This window comes from Malus sylvestris, chromosome 15 (genome assembly GCF_916048215.2).
Source record: "Malus sylvestris chromosome 15, drMalSylv7.2, whole genome shotgun sequence".
Taxonomy (NCBI): domain Eukaryota; kingdom Viridiplantae; phylum Streptophyta; class Magnoliopsida; order Rosales; family Rosaceae; genus Malus; species Malus sylvestris.
The window spans coordinates 16,744,943-16,766,981 of NC_062274.1; the positions used below are offsets into that span (position 1 = coordinate 16,744,943).

Here is a 22,039-nt window from a genome sequence, read left to right on the forward strand (position 1 = left end):
AATACCAATCGTCTAAGGAGAAGGTGTTGTGCAAGATAAACTGTGAGGAAAGCCCACAAGAAAAATACAGACGCAAGGGAAACGTGTCTAGATAACTACCCCTACAGACGCAAGGGAAATGTGTCTAGATAACTACCCCTACAGACGCAAGAGGAACGTGCCTAGATAACTGCTCCCACTACGGAGGAGAAGTGGGAGAGGAAGACAGGTCATGGTACTTGTTCCCAAAGCACACAGTCATATGACGGAGGACCACGAAGGAAGTGGGAAAGGAGGACAGGTCGTGGTACTTGATCCTCAATCATGTAATCCTATAAATAGGGAGAGGAGCCAAAGAACAAGGGACGTAAGGAGAACTCGAGAGAAACCAGAGAATAGAAAATCAATTGCCTAACTTGACCGTAGGAGTATCTCTTGCAACCCCACACAGGCAAGCTATGGAGGAAGACTATTCGAGGACACCTCTAACGAAGGATTCGGCGAACGTGAGGATTGCGGACAACAAATTTGTAGAGGTATTTCTTCCCGTAGGAAATTTCGCTCTAACAATAACCTGATTAGAAATATTTAACTTGCTCAAATGCATGTAGTATTTACAAATTAATTTTCATGTAGTATTTACAAATTAATTTTCGAAGCAAACTAAGTTGTAAATATATGTTCACAATGATACCTAGCAACAAACTAGATCACCCGCCCGTACCTAGAGTGACTCTGAAGAATGTATAAAAAAATGCAGAAAATAGCATTGGAATGTCAATGAACAATCACTATACCCTAAAATTATTTTTGTGTAGTTCAAAAATCACAACAATTTTGATAAAAATACATACCAACAATCAAATTCACACACTACATACAAATTTTAAGATAAGAAATAGCAAACATACCTCCACAAGAATTTCAGGCGATGGAGATGTAGAGAGATTTGGGGAAGATGGAGAGGAAAAGATGGAGACCAAGATCACTTCTCTAGCCACCAAAATATTATGAAAATAAAAAGACTTCTAGGTTTTTAACGTGCAAACCTAGAAAAAATTGGTGATGGCAATTTTGATGTTTTTTTCCAAGTGTAATGACATTTTAGACTTTGCAAATTAAAAAATAGGGATAATTCGGAAATTTAAATAAAAATCATTAAAGGAAGCAAAGCGCTTCCCTTGTTTTCTATGCGTAGCACTTTTAGGAGGAAGCACCTAGGAAATGCTTCTTAGAAAATGTTTATTAGTGCTTCTACTTTTAACTAAAAGTACTTTTAAAGTATTTGCCAAACGATCATTTTTTAAAACTAAAGCGCTTTTACTCATTAGGAAACGATTTTGACTCTTTCAAAAGCACAACCAAACGAGCTAGGTGACAACCACCTAGAATTCGATCTCGAATTACCCCTCGACCTAGGCAATTTCTTTTTTCTAGCCGCCACTCCCTGTGGGTGACAACCACCTAGAATTCGATCTTGGAAGATGGCGGCATGGACTCCTCTACCGTCCATTCCAAGACCCCGACGACCAGCAACTTCATACATCTCTTTGAAGAAAGAAAAGCTGTGACTACTTACCAAGTTACTCCAACCATTCAAACATTGCAAATTAAGTACTTTATTATATGATCATAATCTGATAGTGTAGCTTTTTACGCCAACAGTCCATATAACAATCAGCTTTCAAATGTATAAACAATCTGTACACACTCTATAATCTCTATTAGCTGGGATCAACATATAAAGCTGGTTACGATATGGATGCTGCAATTCTCAGCTATTAAACTTGAGTAAACTCCAGAGCATTTGCATCCGGGTCTCGAGTGAAAATCGCCGGCCTCCCGGACTTGCTCAGCGTGTAGGGGATACCTGCAGAAGCAGATAGCAGTATAAGTCGCCCACATTCCTTCCATAGATCAACATCCGTCCGACATGTTATTGAAAATGATATGAACTGCAGATGAGGAAAGCTAAAGCTTACCAGCATCATCGAGGATTGCTTTCAGCTTAGACACATCCCGGATTGCAATACAAGTATGGCGGTCGCGGCCTCCATGCGTTGGTCTTCCGGTCAAAGGGTCGGGATTTGGAAGTTCCATGAGATGAATCATCTCTGAACCAACCCATAACCAAGCACCTCTGTAGGGGAGCTTATCATGTGGCCTTGCCTCATTTATTTCAAGCCCTATTTTTTTTTTATCCATCAATGATGTCAAATCATGTACTTTTAATATGCAAGTAAAAGATGAGAATTTTGAAAATTTTACCCAAAATGTTCTGGTAAAAGCTGAGAGATCTTTCAAGGTCTTCACACAGCAATCCGACATGGTGGACACTAACAACTCCAAAATCTGCATGAGAATCAAAAGATGAACAAGTAAGACGCATCAGAGAATGCATATGCAGCACTACCAAGGAAAATCTAATTTAGGGTAACATGAGCGACATGCGTTTCTCCTTATAGACAAATCACAGTTGAAACTTGACACGCATACAAAAACTTGTCTTTCTGTGATTCGAGCCATAGTCTACAATAAAGAGTGGAGAGGGAGCACACTGCTTCAAACTAACTTTTAGAATATTTTGTAACATATGTGTTAAACTGTGATTTGTAGATACATAAGAAAGGTTGGTCCTTTCATGTAATGAGGCAACCAGTGTTCAAAACAAACATGTCCCAAAGATTGAGTTAAGCACGCAAATTAGAGTGTGTGAAACGATATCACATCATGCAATTAAAGTTCACTTTTTGTTTAAATAGGATGTTTTATTCAAAACCAGTGTTCTAAAAATCGGCCTAGGCAACGCCTAGGCGCTGGGCGGCGGAGCTCCAACTCGATTTAGACCAAAACATTCAATTAGGCGGGGAGGACTTAGGCGGCCGCCTAGGCGCTCACTAGGTGGCGCTAGGCGGCCTTCTAGACGGTTTGAATCTCGCTGCAATTTTCACAACCGGATCTACAACTTCCGATCTCGTACATAGCAGCAGAGCTTCAGGGAATTTCTGTGTCTCTGTGAAGATGAGGGAAGAGAGAGAGAGAGAGAGTATTAAACATTTCAATCTGTGGTGGCGCAAATTGGATTTGAGATCCAATTTTGAGGTTCTGAAAGTGAAAGGCCGAAGAAGAAGAACGAAGATGAGGCATAAGGGAAGAGAGTGCCAAGAGAGAGAGAGATAGAGAGAGAGAGACTAAAAGATTAGGTTATGAAAGGGTAAAGAAGAAGAAACGAAATTCAAAAGCTGGTGATGGGTTCTTGGGTGATGTGAAAGAGTCCGATGGTTTTAATTATGAAACCACCCACTCATCAGATGGTTTTAAATATGAAACCACCCATGGGTTTTTTCTTTTAGTTTTAAAAGTTTGGGATGTATATTATATGTATATAAATGTTATATAAATTATAAATTATAAATCATTTAGATAATATTTTGTTTTTTTTTCCTAGGCAAACATATTAGATATGTACATAAAACATTCACATATGTATGTTCTTCTATAAGAAATAACATATTATTCAATAATTATTTACATCTGATATAGTAAATTTAATTAATTCATATAATATATAAAAAAATTACCTAAATCCGCCTAGGCGCTAGGCGCTAACCCACCGTCCGACTAGCGCCTAGCGTTTTTTAGAATCTTGTTCAAAACATTGTACGATCATACAAAAAATAACTTAAAATGGTTCATCCGAAACTCAAACGTGAAATTAAAGGTTTTTTTTTTAACAAACAATATTCTCTACGTAGGGAGGGGTGGGTTTAGCCTTACAATAGGCTAGTAATAATGTAGTTCAAACCCGCCAACAAACTTAAGACCGCTCACTTACAAAGAAAGGAGGAATATCACTAGACTGTAGTACTAAGTAGTATGAGGTTGGGGATGCAACACGAAATTGAAGTTCTTAAAACAATAAACAACAACAACAAAGTTTTATCTTACTAAGCTAGGCTGTATGAACCTTAGAGCGTAACTACGCTCGATTTTGCGTCAAGTTTTCGTTAAGACCAAATACTTCGTATCTTTTCTTAAAACAACAAACAATCACAAAAAATTTATCTTTATTGCCATGGATTTTATCATTTTACAAGTCTCAGTCACACCAAATTCCCAAATTTCCACGACCCAACTTAGAAGACAATTTTTGGCAATCAAATAAAAGTGACCAAAGAATAAGAAGAGTTACCATTTTTGTCCTGAGCACCGACTGATTGCTTCTCCAGTACATCTTCTTCAACGGTCGCCTTAGCTTTCGCCACAGAACACCGTCCGTGACGCCTGCAACTTCTCAGACCGGTCCGGTCAATTTTAGATGATGGGTTCGTAAGTAGAGTGCTGACTCTAATCCCATCTTCCTGCAATCGATCAAATAAACAAAACCCAAATTAAATAAAGTAAAATTAAATCGTAATCATAAATAAATAAAAGAAGAATGAAAAATGCGTGATATAATAAAATTTACCTTGAGTTGGAGGGGAAGGGTGGGAGGTGGGATGAGAAGGGAAGCCATGGAAGAGCAGCTGCTCATCTGGGTTTTTGTCTGTTTCTTGTGTTCTTTGTGGCCAGGCCCTCCCTACAGTTCCTACCTCGCAATGTTTTTGCAGATATACTAATAAAATAAATAAATTAGAAAATATTAGAAAAATCACGAGCCATTACTTTATGTTTTGGGGTTATTATTTTGGGAATTGTTATTATCATTTCAAAAATCTCATTTGGTACTCCAAATTTTCTATAATTAGAAAAATACATTTGTGAGAAATGTAAAATGAGATTTTTAGAGTGCTAATAACAGTTCCCTCTTTTTTTTTTAACAAATGATATTATGTACGTTAAAAAAGATGGGTGAGCTTAGCCTCACAATAGGCTAGCAATAATATGGTTTAAAATCAAACCTCAAACCTCTAATTTACAAGTGAAGATAAGTATCATTAGACCGTAATACTATGTAGTACAACACGAGGCCCACATAAGCTTAGACACGAAGGCAGCAGAAAACAGACAATAAAAAAACCCGAATCTCCATCAACAAATACCATGTCGTTGTTGTCGTCACGTCCTCGGAGTAGGCCAAACTCCGAACCAAGAAAGTAGACACCAAATCCAATTCTCCTTCACGAGCCCTTGCAAATGTATACAAACAAAGTATTATATGGGTAGAGGATGAGGCTAAGGGGGTATGTAAAATACCCAACACTTGGCCTCAATAGGGTTATGGCATATGTATGCCGTTTAGGGAGGGTAGGGAGTGAAGGAGGGAAGTGGATTTGGTATCCCATTCCTAATTGTAGCCCGCCTATCCGAGTACATGGTGGGGTGTGATCATAACTAAGGAGGAAGGATGACAGAAAGTTAAAAGACAGAAAACAGTAAAAGTAGGCAAAAGATGCCGGATAAGTGGCAAGAAGCCTAGATCTAAAACAAGCTCATGGGATAGTTGAGATCCAGCTCAGGAAAAACTGAGATAAACTCAGAAAGAATCAAGAATAAAACAAAAGAAAGAGACTGGAAAGAGGAGAATAAGAGATGGATGCAGGGAATGGGTGGAGCAGAGGAAGTGATGGGGGAGGAAAAGAAGAAAAAGGCAAATGAGGGAAGGGGAGAAGAAGGGGAATAAGAGGGAAGAATGAGACTGAAAAAATTAGGAAGTTGCGGGTTGCTACCTACCCCAAGCAAGAGTAAGGGTCGGCGGCTGAAAGTTGAAGCCGAATAAAAGGTTTAAATCTAGGTTTCTAGAGAGAAACTGTGAGAGGTTAAATTTCACATTTGCCCCCCATAAAGAATTGATTTTCCCACATGATGGCTTTTAATTTCTAGGCTTGGTTCTAATAAAGAGAATAATTTTTACATGTCATTTTCTTCACTTCTTGTCAGTTGTTATGATTGATATAGTAACATATATATGTCACTCAGTACTACGATCTGATAGTATTCCTCTTCACTTGAAAGTGAGAGGTCTTAGGTTCGAATTTCGTGAATGACGAATTCGATACCAAATTAGGCTGCCCATTGAGCATATTTGCCAAACTTCCCCTCTTCTTAGTGCAAAAATATCAATGTACTCAAAAACATATATGATCACTTGCAAAACACTTGTATAATGTGAACACATGTTTTAAAAATAATAAATAAATAAAAAAGAAAGGTACACCAATTGTACTAAGTGCTTAAAGACAAGTAATATCACCGAGTTTCAGTAAAAACACATATTCTTCTTAAGGCTTAGGTAAACTTCTTGGGTTTATAATAGGGGTGTGCTATCCACACACCCCTTGATAATTTATGTCCGTTGATCTTCTTCAATTCATCCGATCCGACGGTCGAAAATTAAAAAGATGTGTGAGAAGTAAGATGGGGTGTGTGGATATCACACCCCTTATAATAAGGAAAACTAAAGAAAATGGCTTAAAAACTTTGAGTTTTAATGATAAAGACAAAATAAATGGTAAAGTGAATGGTACCAAGATTGACTTTTTAGTGTAAAAATGTGATTTTTTGTTAAAATGAACAGTACCATGAGCTTTTCGTTAAAGTTCCCTTTATAATAACTTGTAATAATGTAGTACCTCACTCTTAAACTAAACATGTTATGGATTGTAGTATTGATGATTTATGTGTCACGAAAATAATATTTTCAGAAAATTGTAGCAATGGTGAAAGACTTTAACTCAATTGGAGTAATAATCTATCAACTAAAAATTCATGACCATTGATCTATTTACTTATCAAAACGTGCAGTTATAATCTTTTTCGTCAACTCCGTTAAAACTTCCATTAAAATGAGTCACGTGCCACGCACATGAGACTGAATTAAAGGGCAAATATAGGAGACTAAATGAGAAAAATTGGAGAAATTATCCCTCAAATTTAAACCAATTGGAGAAATTGGTCCCTCAACTTTAACCCAATTGGAACAATGGTATATTAACTTTAACCCAACTGTAGCAATAATTCTTCTAAGATGACTCATTTTGACGGAGTTGATGAAAATGATCATAATTGCACGTTTTGAGGAGTTAAGCGTAAGGATGGGTTCAAAAAACTAAAAAAAAACCAAGCTGAACACCGAACCAAAGCCGAAAAAAATCAAACCAAACTAAGTGAACCAAACCGAACCGATTTATATAATTATTTAATATATATTAATTATATAAATCATATATAAATACTCAAAACCTAGAGGCAAGGTGTTTCGAACTCCTTACCTCTTGGTTGAGAGTGTTTGTTTCAGCCAACTTGACAACAGGCTTTCTGTTGCTAAAATTGTACTAGTAAAATATTTATACTGATTCTGGATCTTTAATTCATTATAAGATTTCCAAACACAAAACCCTAGCTGCCCCATTTACTCTCCCATTTCATCTACTCCTAGTTCTGTCTTCTCAGTCTTTCTCTCTCTCTCTCTCCTACCGTGGAGCCATTGACCTTCTCGCGGGTGATTCGCTCGATGTGGATGACCCATTTGCGGCGGTGGACCTGGACGACCTTGCCCTCGTGGCTCTTGAAGGTCCTGCGAACCACATGGGCCTCGTCTTCCTTATGCACAGGGAACAGAGGTCGGAGGAGAGAGGCGCGCTCATCAACACGCGGCACACGCTGGATGGTGCGGTGAAGTGAGCCTTGCCGGCATTGCAGGTTTGGTTCTGTTTTTGCTTTGTTTTTTCTGAAATTTGCTTATGCATTCACTTTTACTTTGCTTGTTCTTATGGAAGATTAGTATTAGTTCATTTCATAATTTTGTATCCGAATAAACCAACAAGTCTCAATTGTTTATTTTCGAGGTTAAGTGATGAATTTTTGAACAAAAATTTGCTGATGTTGTTCTTGGATTTGTCTATGTGGTAAAGATCTTTGGTTTTTGGGTATTTACTCTTTATTAAAACCCTTGGTTCTCGTCTGTTTGGCTGTGTTCGGACAGGTGCTCATGGCTGAATGTTGCAATCGGTGAGGCATCGGTTGGTTGGTGGCGGCGAGTGCTTCAGTAGAAGCCCAGTTTTTTTTTTTTTTGTATTTTATGGCTTGGGCCTTTACCGTTTGTTGGGTCTTTTGGGCTAAATTGGCAGGTCCTCTTTTGGGCTAATTTACCAATATCCATATTATTTTTTTTTTAAAGGAAAAAACTGAATCGAACCGGAAAAAACCGAAACTGAAAAAAACTAAACCGAAAAAAACCGAGGAAAAATCAAACCGAACCGAAAGGAATCAAACCCACCCCTAATTAAGGGACCAATAATTATAGATTTTTTGTTAAGAAATTATTGCTCTAATTAAATTTTAATCGAGAGATCATTACTACAATTTTGTAATATTTTTATGTTCGTATCTCACTCATCGTGACACGGTAAGGTCCTATGTCCGTGCCTAATTTGGTTAATTATGAATAAAATTGCATTGGCCATTGAAAAATAATTATAACAATCTAAGAGCTGGCTTTTCAACCACTTGATAAAAAAATAGAGACTAATATATATGGGTATTTTAATTAATTATAAGCCTGATATCATATCACAAATAAATTAAAAGTCAATAATTCCAAAGGGAAGAAGACTATAAAATCTGTTGACAACTGACATGCAAGTCAAGCTGCTAATAAAACAATACAAAACTCAAAAACCTAAGGGGGATGGCCAGCGAATGAGATCATGCTTTAGTCGTCACTATTTTTTTAGAGAATTTTAACGAAAAATTTACGGTACTTTTTATTTTAATAAAAAATTATATTTTTATGCCAAAAAGTTAATTCTAATACTATTCATTTTACCTTTTATTTTATCATTTTCATTAAAACTTAAAATTTCTAAGTCTTTTTTATTAATTTTTTTTTATCTCTATTGAAAATGTTGCAAATTTGAATTATAAATTACTTTAACTTACGAATTCAATCTCAAGTGGAATGAGACGGTCAAACTAATATAGCGAACTGGCGTTTGAGTTATTTGATTTCATTTTTATATTTTTGGTGAACTGTGTTGGATTGCAAAATAATTCACGCTAAATACATGTAAATAATTATGGTTATAATTTATTTGGGTTGCGATTGCAATGTTTTAAGTCGACATGTAAAATGTCAAACAGCCGATGATGTAGGTGTGTGAGTCATGGCGTACGTACCGCATGCTAGTCTTCAAACATGTACCGTTTTGTTCTTCTTTCAGACTTGTACTTAAACAATTATGTAACTATCAATCACATGTAATTTTGAAATTAACAACGTTGACCAATAGTTTTTGGGTCAATGTGATTAAAAATAGGGAACTTTAACGAAAAGCACTCGGTACTGTTCACTTTAACGAAAAACCACATTTTTACACTAAAAAGTCAATCCTGGTACTATTCACTTTACCCTTTATTTTGTCCTTATCATTAAAACTCAAAGTTTTCAAGCCCTTTTCATTAGTTTTCCTTTAAAAATAAGCCACTTTAATCTTGGAAATAAATCGAAGTCTATAGAAACTAAAAGCTAAAGCCTAGAGAGAAAGAACTTCATTAACAACAAAGAACATGAATTTCAGTTTCCAAAAAAAAAAAAAAAGAACATGAATTTCATGTAAAGGAAATCCTAAGCAGATGTTTTTAAAGTGGAAATCTTCAATGATTTTATGTTATTTTATAGTTTAACATTTTTCATGTCAGTATTAAAAAAAAATATTATGCTAAATTTAACAGTGACATGCATTTATTAGTTAAATGGCAAAAAAAAAATTACTGAATTTAGTTTTAATATAGTAGTTCTCAGACATATCGGAGTGTAGCCAAGTTGGCTAGAAAAATGTACTTCCTCTTTTGTAAATGAGTAATGCTAGGTAAATGAACTTTTTAGACCAAATTTATAAATCATGTGATGTGTCATTGATAGTAAATAAGCACATTAATCAATACTTAATAATAATCCAATTATCAACATTCACGTTATATGGATTACAAATTTTAATTTAAATAATTAGTCTCCCTAGCATTGCTCTTTGTACATATCTTATTCTCCTTCATTCATAAATTAGAATTGGGTAGTGCTATCCACCCATCCATTTTTTTAAAATTTATTATCATTAAGGGGATGAAAAGAGTTTAAAACTATTACAATAAATTAGGAGAGGAGAAATTTCAAACCTGGAACATGTTGGTAGAAACACAACATCCTATCCATTGGTGATGTAAGAGGAGCCAATGGGTCTTGGGAGGACGATGGAGATAGAAACCAGGGGAGTCACTCAACCAATTGCATCAATTAGAATATTGGACCACTTGCAAACATACTTATTTCTACTTCTTACACAGCATTCTCAATTTTCAATCGTTGGATCGAATAAATTGAAGATCAACGATAAAAAAATAATAAAGATATGTAAAAAAATAAAAATAGATGTGTAAATAGCAATTTTAGTTAGAATATCGCTTTATAAAAAACAAGATAGCTCCCTGTTTCACTTACTGGTAGTTGTTTTTTATGGTTCGAAATTGTTGGTTGTAAATAAAAGAGAAGTTGACTAAAACAATCGCAAATAAAAAGTAAAAAGTGAAAGTAAATTGTGAGGTAGGGTTTCATTAGAATGGATCGAAAATCCTTTTGTGTCAGTACTAATTCGTGCAGATGACGTTTTAACAGCACCGTAATAACGCTCATTTATAGTACATTGTAAAAAGATGATGGTTGATGGTTTTGTCCTTTAATTTTAGGATAATTCGGTTCCCACCCCTCAATCTTTTGAAATTAATCCCTTTAAACTTTTAATACGAAATAACTAGTTTGTCCCTTTAAATTTTAATTTATTTATGTTAAACACTTTTTTAACCACCACCAAATGTCATATTTAATAACTAAACCCACTCATCATCATTTTTTTTAAGCTCTCAAACCTAGTATTTTCCATTATTGAACGAATCTGAACATGAAATCGTCTCTTGAGTATCCAAATGAGGCACAGGTTGATAGTTTTTTATTTCTCATCAAATTTTTAGATTCAGACACCATGATAAACGCCTAACTAAAAATAGAGGATGTTCGGTGCAAAATCCCTACGGATATAACATTAATATTCATCATTTTGCTATTTTTCAAAAAATTCTTAGTAAAATAACAGCGACTATGTTTATGAATTTAGTAAATACATAAATTTAAATTATATGAGTTTGTGTTTTTGAGTAAGCAAATGCCTTCAATAAATTTGGGGCCGACAATTCACGTCAATTTTTTTGGCTTAGTTAATTAAATTTTCACGTTACATCAAACTTCCCTAAAAAAAAAAAATTAAAACCCAATCTTAAGTACATTTACTCGATAGCTCATCGCTTGCAAATGATTACATGTAGTGAGCGTTTACTGAATAGTTTAGTTGGAAGCCTTCCTTCGCGCAAAAGATTCAAATTTTCTCACAATCCCTAATGGCTTGCAAATGATTAGTTTATAACATTTTTGCTTTTACCGTTACAAATTCCATAAAATATTAATACCGTAAAACAAAAGATCCAAAACAGTTTACTTCAAACCTTCTTTGGCGCAAAACAATTAAACTATTTTCATATTCATTGCTTGCGGATGATCACATGTGTATTCAAAGTTCACTCAATAACCCTACTAATTTTACCGTTACGAATTCTATAAATATACGTACGACAAAACCTGAACAATTTAATTCAAAAACCTTCTTTGGCGCGAAACATTCAAATTCACTCGATGCCTCATCGTTAGCTTGTAAACGACTACAGCCATTTAAGTTTACGAACTAGCTTTTCACAGATTTCATTGAGAAGGAAAACTCTGAAGCATATCCAAAACACAAAATAGTGAATCTTTGGGGGAGCTTTTTGGCAACAAAAGTCATTTAGCAATTGGGTACAAGCAAAGTCACTATTTCACTTATTCTCCCTCTTTTTCCCTCTTTCCTTCTTCCTTCCCCCAAAACGAAACTTCCCCATTTCCTTCCCTCCCCACTTCCAAATTCCCAACGTCAATACAAAAAACCACCGTCCCCCCAAAATCCCAACCGCGTAAAAGCACTCGTCCAAAAAGGTCAAGTCTCAGTCAAAAGGTCCCCCACTCCGCGTTCACACCTGCATACACGCCTCGCACAGATATAAATATGCCTCCCCTCCAGTTCAACTCCTCCAGCCAACATCTCCATATCTACCAGTTCACCTCCAAGCTCGAAATTCAAGTTCACACAGGCATTTCATCAAACACCTTTCATCCCACCACCAAAGTTCAGACCTTTCATGGAAATTACTCCGTTCCCATTACTTAGTCAAGAAGATGACTCCCATTTCTATACCCTGTTGTCTGACATGGACGAATTCGACATAATTGGCGGGAATCACACCCTGAAGAAGCGGAGAAAGGACGATGGAAACAACCATGGTGGCGGCGCTGGAGCTGCTCCGGGGGCAATGAGCGACATACTTGCCTCGCTGATTCTGCTGGACGAGGAGGAGAAGCTGGAACAGGAGAGCTACTTGGTCGAAGCCCAGCAGGAAAGATCGATGCTTGAAGATAATCACAGGCAGAAGACTCGAGCTATGGAGGAGTACTACTCTGATCTTCAGCAGCACCATTCTCAATCCGACGAATCGGACCTGTCTAGGGCGAAACGGAGTCGACAGTCCTCTTCCGCTGCTGCAGCTGAGGCCTCCGCGGCCGGTCCGGACCCGAGTTCGAGTGCTATGATCCCGGGTCCGCACCGGAGGCTTTGGGTGAAGGACAGGCCCAAGGTGTGGTGGGAGAATTTGGGCCGCCCAGACGTTTCGGAGGAGGAGTTTCGAAAAGCTTTTCGGATGAGCAAGGGGACGTTCGACATGATCTGCGCGGAGCTGGAGTCGGCGGTTTTTAAGAAGAACACAATGCTGCGCGAGGCAATTCCGGTGCGCCAACGCGTGGCGGTGTGCATATATCGGCTTGCCACCGGGGAGCCGCTCCGGGAGGTTTCGAGACGTTTCGGGCTGGGAATCTCCACCTGCCACAAGCTGGTTCTGGAAGTTTGCGTTGCCATCAAGACTGTCTTGATGCACAAATTTCTCCAGTGGCCGGACGAGGGCAGGATGCAGGAGATCAAGGAGGAGTTCGAGGCCACTTCCGGAATTCCAAATGTTGCTGGGTCTATGTACACCACCCACATATCAATTATTGCTCCAAAGGTGAATGTGGCTGCGTATTTCAACAAGCGGCACACGGAACGCAACCAGAAAACTTCGTATTCGGTCACGGTTCAAGGGGTTGTCGATCCGAGAGGCGTTTTCACCGACGTTTGCATCGGCTGGCCGGGTTCGATGCCGGACGATCAGGTCCTGGAGAAGTCTGCATTGTTCCAGAGAGCAAACAGAGGACTCTTGAAGGATGTGTGGGTTGTGGGAAATGCTGGGTTTCCACTGATGGATTGGGTGCTGGTTCCTTACACCCACCAGAACTTGACGTGGACCCAGCACGCATTCAATGAGAAAATCGGAGAAGTGGAAAGGGTGGCTAAAGATGCATTTGCAAACCTCAAAGGGAGGTGGTCTTGCTTGCAGAAGAGGACTGAGATCAAGCTGCAGGACTTGCCTGTTGTGCTTGGGGCTTGCTGTGTTTTGCACAATATTTGTGCAATGAGGAATGATGAGCTCGATCCCGAGTTCGAGTTCGAGCTCTTCGACGATGTGGCAACGCCGGAAAATAGTCTGAGGTCGGCGGGATCGGTGCAGGCGAGGGATCATATTGCTCATAATTTGTTGCACCATGGCCTTGCTGCAGGCACCGGTTCTGGTTTTCTATAGGGGGGTTTTGAGTTCAGCTTTTGTTCTAGTCATATTATAGAGGAAAAGATGATATAGGGATATATATAGTTTGGCTTTGTTTAGCTTTGTGTATATAAGCATTTACCCACCTTCTGTCTATTTAACCATTCTAAATATATTTCCTTCTTTTTTGCTATCTGAAATTCTAAATCTGATTTTGAAGTTTGAGCGACCATAAGACTAGCTGAGACCTTTTATTACGTTGTTGAAGGTGAAATCTGTCGTATCACCAAATGTTTATCATTGTGATTGTGCTTCTTTCCCTCTGATTATGAAATTTGAGCGACTATAAAGCTAGTCAAGATTTTCATTTATGATTCATTGCCGAAGAGATAATTGTCGTGTCACCAGACACCAACTGACATTTTTAATTATGATGTCGACAGAAAAGTTGATGTATCACTAGTTGTATATAACTTTGTACCTATCTCTTTAAGATGCACGTTTGAGCAATATAACTAGATGCGATTCTTGATTATGTTATTGAAGAGGAAATATGTCATATCACAAATTGTATATAATTGTGCACATATCTCTTTTACTCCAAAGTTTGAATAACTATAATCCTACTCAAAATTTTCAAATTAGGTTGTCAAGAGACAATTTCTTGTATCACCGGTTGTATACAACCTCACATCTTTCATGTCACGTGCTTGATCACTTATGTTACCAATTGTGTACAACATTGCATCCTTCTCGTATTGTGCTCAGCTGTTCATGTTTCGAGAGATAGACACAGAAAAAAAATCCAATGGAAGATAAGTAAGATTCTTCCCGTAGTCAATCATGTAACTTTTACATCTTGGCCATATCAGGCTATTAAACTAGGCAGGCCCCAAAATACCAAGTTCCACAGAATTTGTGATGGTGCATCATAAATTCCTAATTTTCAACCTTACAATCTCTTTTGCAGTCATAGGTTTTATCAACTCTTTGTCCAACAAACTGATTGCAACGCGGTTTCCCCTACTTTGTCACAACAACAATTATGGTTTGTGTTGCTCCGCCCCCACTTTCCTCTCACCTTTGAACTATTTGCTTGCCTGGTCTCCTCTGCTCTTTGACTTTAACCAACTCTTTCTTGGCAAGTTGGCGTTGATGGGGGAGACTACAAGTCTATTTTATCAACTAATTAATCACCTTCACTAGATTTTTCTAATTTCCATTAGTCTTGTTTCGGGTAGAATCGGCTTTGTAACCGGTTGTTTGTTCACTTATATCGTGATGAGAAAGACAAAGATATCAACCGTGGATCGGTAAGAGTTTCTGCTTGTAGTTTAGGGAGTGGTGGAAACCTTGTTGTGAGATGTTTTTGGCCAGTTGGATTTTTGCTAGTCTGCATTTTGAAGTCGATTTACAATATCTGAGTCTTTCAATACATTTGCAGTAATCTAACAGAGCTTCTCTGTTTTTGCTTGATTATCATTTACTGAAGAGAAGATTATCATTAAGAAAGTAAAATCTATAAAACTAACTATAAACATGGTAACATCAAGGCACAAGTAGATTTTTCTCTCTAATTCGGAAATTAATTTGGTGTCTCAGGTGTATACACTTTTGTGTCGATCTTTCTCCTCACTTACGTAATCAAGTTGATGAGTGAGATGACACATAGAGACAAAGGTGTATACATTCCTTTTGTGATGAAACAGATAGAGATGGTGTGTACATTTCTTCCGTGATGATATAGATAGAGACAGATGTGTACACATTCCTTCCGTGGTGATATAGATAGACACAAAGGTGTATACATCCCTCTCATGATAATACAAATAGAGACAAATGTGTATACATTTCTTTCGTGATGTTACAAATAGACACAAAAGTGCATACATGCCTCTCGTGAGGACGCAGACAGAGAAAAAAGTGCAATACATTCCTTTCATGACAAACATATAAATACAAATGTGCATACATTTCTCCCGTGACGATACAGATAGACACAAAGGTGTATACATTCATTATGTGACAATACAGATAGACATAAAGGTATATACATTTCCCCCGTGATGATACAGATAGACAAAAATATGTATACATTCCTCCATAATGATACAGATCGACACAAAAGTATACATTCCACCTGTAAAGACAAATACATATGAACGGACATGCATATACATCCTTGACATGCAAGTTATAACATTTTGGGAGCATTTCCATTACCTCCCCTAATTCATGAACCTTCATGTTTTCCTTTTATTAAATGACTCTCATCAAGAAAGTTCATTGCACCTGCAAAATGTTTGGTTTCAAATTCTACTCTGGCAATCTCCAACCATGTTGACAGATTGGATTTCTTTCATTAGTGAGGCAGCAGATAAGACTACGACAGCTAAAAACTGTGCAGATTTAGTCTTTCACTTCGAAACCTGCCTACCAACAACTGTGAAACATTTGATTTCCATTTTTAGAAATTTCTCAGTGCATCTTTTCACATGTGAATTTTTCTTTTCGAGACTTTCACATATGGAAATCTTGTGCTGCCATTGCAGCATTAAGAACATGAATTTACAAATCACTTTCTAAGTATATGACTAATTATAATTTTTTTTTTCTTTCCAAAATATGATTATTTGTCAATTAAGGAATAAAATTTGGTTAATTCCTTTTGTTTAATATAAAGAGAATATATTTAGTTGTAACATGCTGTACCACCTGAGAAATGCCACCAAAGAGAGTCCAACTGTAGGAACCCAGGAACAGCCAACTGGACATGGACACGTGTCAGACAGACAAATTAGACGTTGGTGGAGAGAAATATAAAAATTGGTTGTAGAAGCTGTTTTTGGAGGGGTCTCGTATTCTCATTCGTCCCGGGGTTTTCGCTTCGTTGTCACTCGTCACAATCATCCAAATTTCTCAAGCCATAGAGAGAGGTAGAGAGGGAGAGGATGGAGAACCATAAGCAGATGGAGAGGGACGAGGCGGGGCCCATGGCGGTGGAGGCGGCGGAGGAGGAGGAGAACGGGCAGGTGGGGTCCAGCCTGACCCTGGAGAGGGTGGCTGCGGCAAAGCAGTTCATAGAGAGCCACTACAAGGCTCAGATGAAGCACATCCAGGACCGTAAACAGAGGTAGGGAAAAAAGACATTTCCTTTTGTTGAATTTAATGTTTTTAAGGATCTTTCTGTCTTGCCCAGTTCTTGTTTTTGCAATTTCAGCTGGTGTTTTTGCGATCAGAATTGTTTTTTATTCTGGGTATTTGATTTTTTTCTTTTGTTTGGAATGGAAAGCCTTGATTTTCCTGAGAAATGACGGTGTTTCTTTGACTGCCCTGGAATTGCATTCCTGGAAAGAGTTGGAATTTGATTGGTTTTTTGGGAAATGGGGTTCATTGGAAATTCCCAAATCATTGTGCTTTTGGAATGCATATGCTTTCATGAAGTGGAAGTAAATATTGTTAAGTTATGCTTATCACCGAGTCGAATTGTGTTTAGATTTTTTCTACCAGGGGAGCTAATGATGATAGCAACCTTATAAGGAATATCAAACATGATAAGATTTTGGGTGCTGATTTTGCAGAATGACATTTGCAAATTATTAAAGAACTGCATAGTGATGAATAATTATAGTTTTGAGGCTTCGTAATTATATTATCCGCAAATCCTTAGTTGGAAAAGTATTTTGTTATTGGTTTGTTATGACTTTAATCACCTTAGAAGAACTAAACTGGGTGCAACTGTGAACAAATTGAGAAAGATATTTATTGTGCATTATTTGGCGGTTGACTGTGTGATTGAGCCCCTTTGGTTTAGCAATAAGCGAGAGACATGTTTCATAACATAAAATGGGTGGTGGTTGTCATTGGTTCTTTATGGATTGTTTGGATTGTTTCTCGTTTGTGTTTTTTTCATGCCATTCCATCAGGTATAATTTGTGTTAATATTTCAACTTGCGCATGGTAGAGTCACTGGAAGAGACTGCTGAAAAAGCTAAAATGTTGAGTTCTTAGGCAATAGAATCGCCTGTTAATATGGTTATTTCTGCAGTGTTTTTCATCAATGTTATCTTTAATGCCTGGTCTGTTCTGTTTCCAGTGTCCATTATGGCAGTTTTACTTCAAACACTGTTGCATTCATGCCACATAAACTTTATATCGCTAGTGCTGAATATGTTCTTGTTTTTTTATATGTTTTTAGAGTCCACTAGTTGTGATGTGCCTCCACCACTGGTAATTAAAGTGAAATTGGCAATGGTTAGAGGATAAAGGTTCTGTCATTGATCTTGATATGTGCCCTCAAATGTGTTCATTGTTTCCAGGCGCTCGGTGCTGGAAAAGAAGTTGGCATCTGAACATGTACCAGAGGAGGAACAGATCAATTTGTTGAAGGATTTGGAGCGCACAGAGACTCAATACATTCGCCTTAAAAGGCACAAGATTTGTGTAGATGATTTTGACCTTTTGGCCATAATTGGGAGAGGGGCCTTCGGAGAGGTAGATATATGCATCTCTTATAACTTGCATAGGTGCTAGGTTTAAAAGATTTTTATTTTCCTTGTCAACTTATTAATATACAGAGAAAGTGAGTATAAGCTTGTTTCTGTTACCCTTGACCTCGAGTTGTTTACTGTTACAGTATGCTGATTACTTCTAAAACAAATATGATGGTTATTTGTTTCATTTTCTTTGTTGTAGTTTTTTTCTTTGGTTTATGTTTGATAATTTCTTGATACAATATTTCTATTAATATTTTGCAGGTTAGACTGTGCCGGGAGAAGAAATCTGGCAATATTTACGCCATGAAAAAGTTGAAGAAGTCAGAAATGCTCAGTAGGGGGCAGGTAATTATATTGCACATCAAGAATTGATTTAATTTTAACCTCTTTTACCTTAAGGGAAAGAGGAACTTCGATTTAAGGTTCTCAAATTTTCATCCATTACTTCTAGTGTAAATCTTGTACTCACTGGTTGTCTATCCACAATGTAGGTTGAACATGTTAGAGCTGAAAGGAATTTGCTTGCAGAGGTTGCCAGTCATTGCATTGTGAAACTTTACTATTCCTTTCAAGATGCTGAATACTTGTATCTAGTCATGGAATATCTACCTGGTGGTGACATGATGACTTTGCTTATCAGAGAAGAGTCTTTGACTGAAACTATTGCTAGATTTTACATTGCGCAATGTGTTCTGGCCATAGAATCTATTCACAAACATAACTACATTCACAGGTTGGTTTATCCTTTTGGTCACAGGCTTGCCAACATTGGAAGCTGCATTCTGTTAAAGTGTGTTATATTAATAAATGGTACATCAAGATAACATAATGTAACTCTTGCATTTGCTACGTCTATGTTTTTTTTTCAGAGACATAAAACCAGACAATCTTCTGTTAGACAAAAATGGTCACATGAAGCTTTCTGATTTTGGTCTTTGCAAGCCTCTTGATTGCTCAAATTTATCTTCCATAAATGAAAATGAAGTGCTTGATGATGAGAACCTGCATGAGACAATGGATATTGATGAATCCTTCCCAGAAACCAAAAATGGGAGGCGCTGGAAAAGCCCGCTTGAGCAACTTCAGCATTGGCAGATAAACAGGAGAAAATTGGTAGTCAAATGATCGTTTCCTTTATATTCTAATGTGGAATTTCACCTCTCTTACAGTCTTACTCTTAGATTCTTGACTGGATAAAGTGCAAGCAACAAACATTTGCTATTTGTATATAATTAACACTTTGTAGATTTAAGATGCAATGTTTAATGCCATTTCCTTTGTTTCAATGGTAGGCATTTTCTACAGTTGGAACTCCAGATTACATCGCTCCAGAGGTATTGTTGAAGAAAGGATACGGCATGGAGTGTGACTGGTGAGTCCACGATGTTGGAGCATTATTGGATTGTTATAGTAGCTAAAATATGTGTGAGCAAGTTCGTTTGTGAATTCTATTTCTCACCCAATTCCTGCTTGTAGGTGGTCACTTGGTGCAATAATGTATGAGATGCTGGTTGGTTATCCTCCATTTTACTCTGATGATCCAGTCACAACATGCAGAAAGGTTACGTAGTCAGCATATATTTTGCTTATATTTTCTGATTCAAGTGTATACTATCTCATAGTTTTCATTGTTGCATGGTTTTCACAATAATTAGACTGCAGTAAGATTAATTTCAACATAACTCGCCAGGTTGCGTTTGTCTCACATGTTTTTCTCAAGAAAGTTGAATTTACAAATTGTTTCTGAAGCAGTAACATTTGCGGAGTTCTACATTTCTTACTGAAGTTTTATTGATATATTCATATCTCGTGCATAACCTGACATATGGAAGAATGTATGCAGATTGTACATTGGAAAAATCACTTGAAATTTCCTGTCGAGGCAAGGTTGACACCTGAAGCAAAGGATCTGATCGGTAGGTTCCTTTGCGATGTTGAAAATAGACTTTGTAGAGCAGACCAAATTAAGGTATTTCCCCTCTATTTCCGATGACTTTTATGGTTTTACCCTCACATTGTTACGCCATTCTTAATGAAATAAGTCCTCGTATTTTAAATGGATCAGGCTCATCCTTGGTTTAGAGATATTGCATGGGACAGACTTTACGAGACGGAGGCAGCATTTAAACCAGAGGTCAATGATGAACTTGATACTCAAAACTTTATGAAGTATGATGAGGTAAGGTGTCAAATATACTCCTGTTGGCTTACTGCTCACGAAAACATCCAACCTATACTAGTCGCTAGTAGTGAGGTACTGGATTGTGCCTTTGTGTCTAAAATTCAACTGTGCTGCAGGTGGATCCACCAGCACCTGGAAGAACTGGATCTGGACCAATGAGAAAGGTATGTTTCTCATAGCCAAAAGAGAACGGAGACTTAAAGTGGTGCAATGTCAATTCATAATCTGGTGATGGCTTTTGTAATGTAAACGTGTAAAAGGGTACATTTTGACATACTAGATTAATAAAACAAATTTTCTTTATATTTTTGGGGGTTTGAACTTATCTAAAATATCAACTAATCTTTTTTTGGAGGCCCAGTGTGCTTATTTTCATGATCTTGTATGAAGGAACATTTTTACTCTTGGAGAAGGGAAAACACGGAAAGAAAATTTGTGTTATATTAGTTTTGATTTATGTAAAGTAGTTTCCGTGACACTTTGTGCTTGTTCTGTATCTTTCTTTGCAGACGTTGTTGACTCCTAAAGATCTCAGTTTTGTTGGCTACACATACAAGAATTTTGAGGCTGTCAAAGGGTTGCATCATTCATCTGGTATGCATTGTACCGCAGTACAATTTTCTTCACATCTCTTTTTGCCTTTGTCTTTCTATGCGCAATATGCTACCAAGTTTTAATTTAATGACCAACTTCATCTGCTAAATTTCCTGGATTATGCTCATTACTGTTACAGATCTAAAGAGAAGTACATCGCTGAACCGGACATCTGTTGACTCTTCTCAAAGTAATAAATCCTGACCCGAACTGGTCTCATTGACTGTAAATTTTGTTTGTAATGTGCCCGTAATAATTTACTGTGTACCTGTCCAGGTGATTCTGTACTGGACTACTCCACTAAGTATTCCTCGTACGACATGGAAGCTCAGGTACTTGCTGCATCAGAGGATGTCATGTCAGAGTGACTCGTAGCATCTAGTATGACAGGCGGATAGAGCCCTTCTAGGAACATGCTGGGCACACCTGCTTGTTTTTTCCGGTTAGGTTTTCACCCACATGATCAACACAGTTGACAGCTACATCTTGCAGAACAGTGTACAGTAGTAATGTTGAAGACGCTTCAAGATGACCCGTTGGATGGGTTGGTTTTGTAGGAGTAGTACTAGTAGATCTTGAGAGCCTTTTGTATCCCAGTAGGTGTGAGAGTTTTGTCAAGGTCTTGGCTACCCAGGTTGGCATTCAAAATGTGCCTTCGCTTGTGGCAGTTTTCGATCTTTCTTCTCTTGATTGTCTATAGAAAATTACGGTTGCCGAAACATGAAAAAACTGAGGTTTTGAGTCCTAAATTTGAGGATGTTATTGATGTTGAAATCTTATAGTCCCATATCTTCCCAATACTTATATCTCTTATTTCATATAAAATTGATTGCAGCTGAGTGCAGTTTGGCTTCTTTATGCCCTTTTTTTTTCCTTTCTAGGAAACCTCGACGGTACAAGAGAAAAACTTTTCCCCTGTCCTCAATATATAACTTTCTTTTTTTACCAAATCGTAGATAACCAAGATTCAATACAACAATCGCCGCCAAAATGCTTTTCTTTTGGAACAAAACAAACCACCAGACTAATGCAAAGAGTGGCGGGAACTGACAAGGTGGCTGAGTTCCAAATTTTTTGC

The 22,039-nt window shown here is 37.5% G+C and overlaps 3 protein-coding genes across 3 annotated transcripts; 2 read left to right on the forward strand and 1 right to left on the reverse strand.

Moving 5' to 3' along the window:
- Nucleotides 1–1,574: 1,574 nt before the first annotated feature.
- LOC126605973 (glyoxylase I 4-like) lies at nt 1,575–4,610 on the reverse strand. Its single transcript, XM_050273431.1, has 5 exons — nt 4,448–4,610; nt 4,172–4,340; nt 2,248–2,331; nt 1,962–2,165; nt 1,575–1,849 (listed from the first exon to the last, which is right to left on the reverse strand). Exons 1-5 carry the CDS (start codon nt 4,511–4,513, stop codon nt 1,761–1,763), a joined length of 612 nt encoding a protein of 203 aa, XP_050129388.1. The 5' UTR covers nt 4,514–4,610; the 3' UTR covers nt 1,575–1,760.
- A 7,457-nt stretch (nt 4,611–12,067) lies between these two features.
- Nucleotides 12,068–13,882, forward strand: LOC126605969 (protein ALP1-like). Its single transcript, XM_050273428.1, has one exon. It carries the CDS (start codon nt 12,196–12,198, stop codon nt 13,723–13,725), a length of 1,530 nt encoding a protein of 509 aa, XP_050129385.1. The 5' UTR covers nt 12,068–12,195; the 3' UTR covers nt 13,726–13,882.
- A 2,646-nt stretch (nt 13,883–16,528) lies between these two features.
- On the forward strand, nt 16,529–21,735 carry LOC126605968 (uncharacterized). The gene is made up of 13 exons (XM_050273427.1): nt 16,529–16,822; nt 18,009–18,183; nt 18,447–18,530; nt 18,677–18,918; nt 19,055–19,298; nt 19,478–19,557; nt 19,662–19,746; nt 20,029–20,154; nt 20,251–20,364; nt 20,484–20,531; nt 20,877–20,961; nt 21,101–21,151; nt 21,238–21,735. The coding sequence occupies exons 1-13, from the start codon at nt 16,641–16,643 to the stop codon at nt 21,327–21,329; spliced, it is 1,608 nt and encodes a 535-aa protein (XP_050129384.1). The 5' UTR covers nt 16,529–16,640; the 3' UTR covers nt 21,330–21,735.
- Nucleotides 21,736–22,039: the final 304 nt, after the last annotated feature.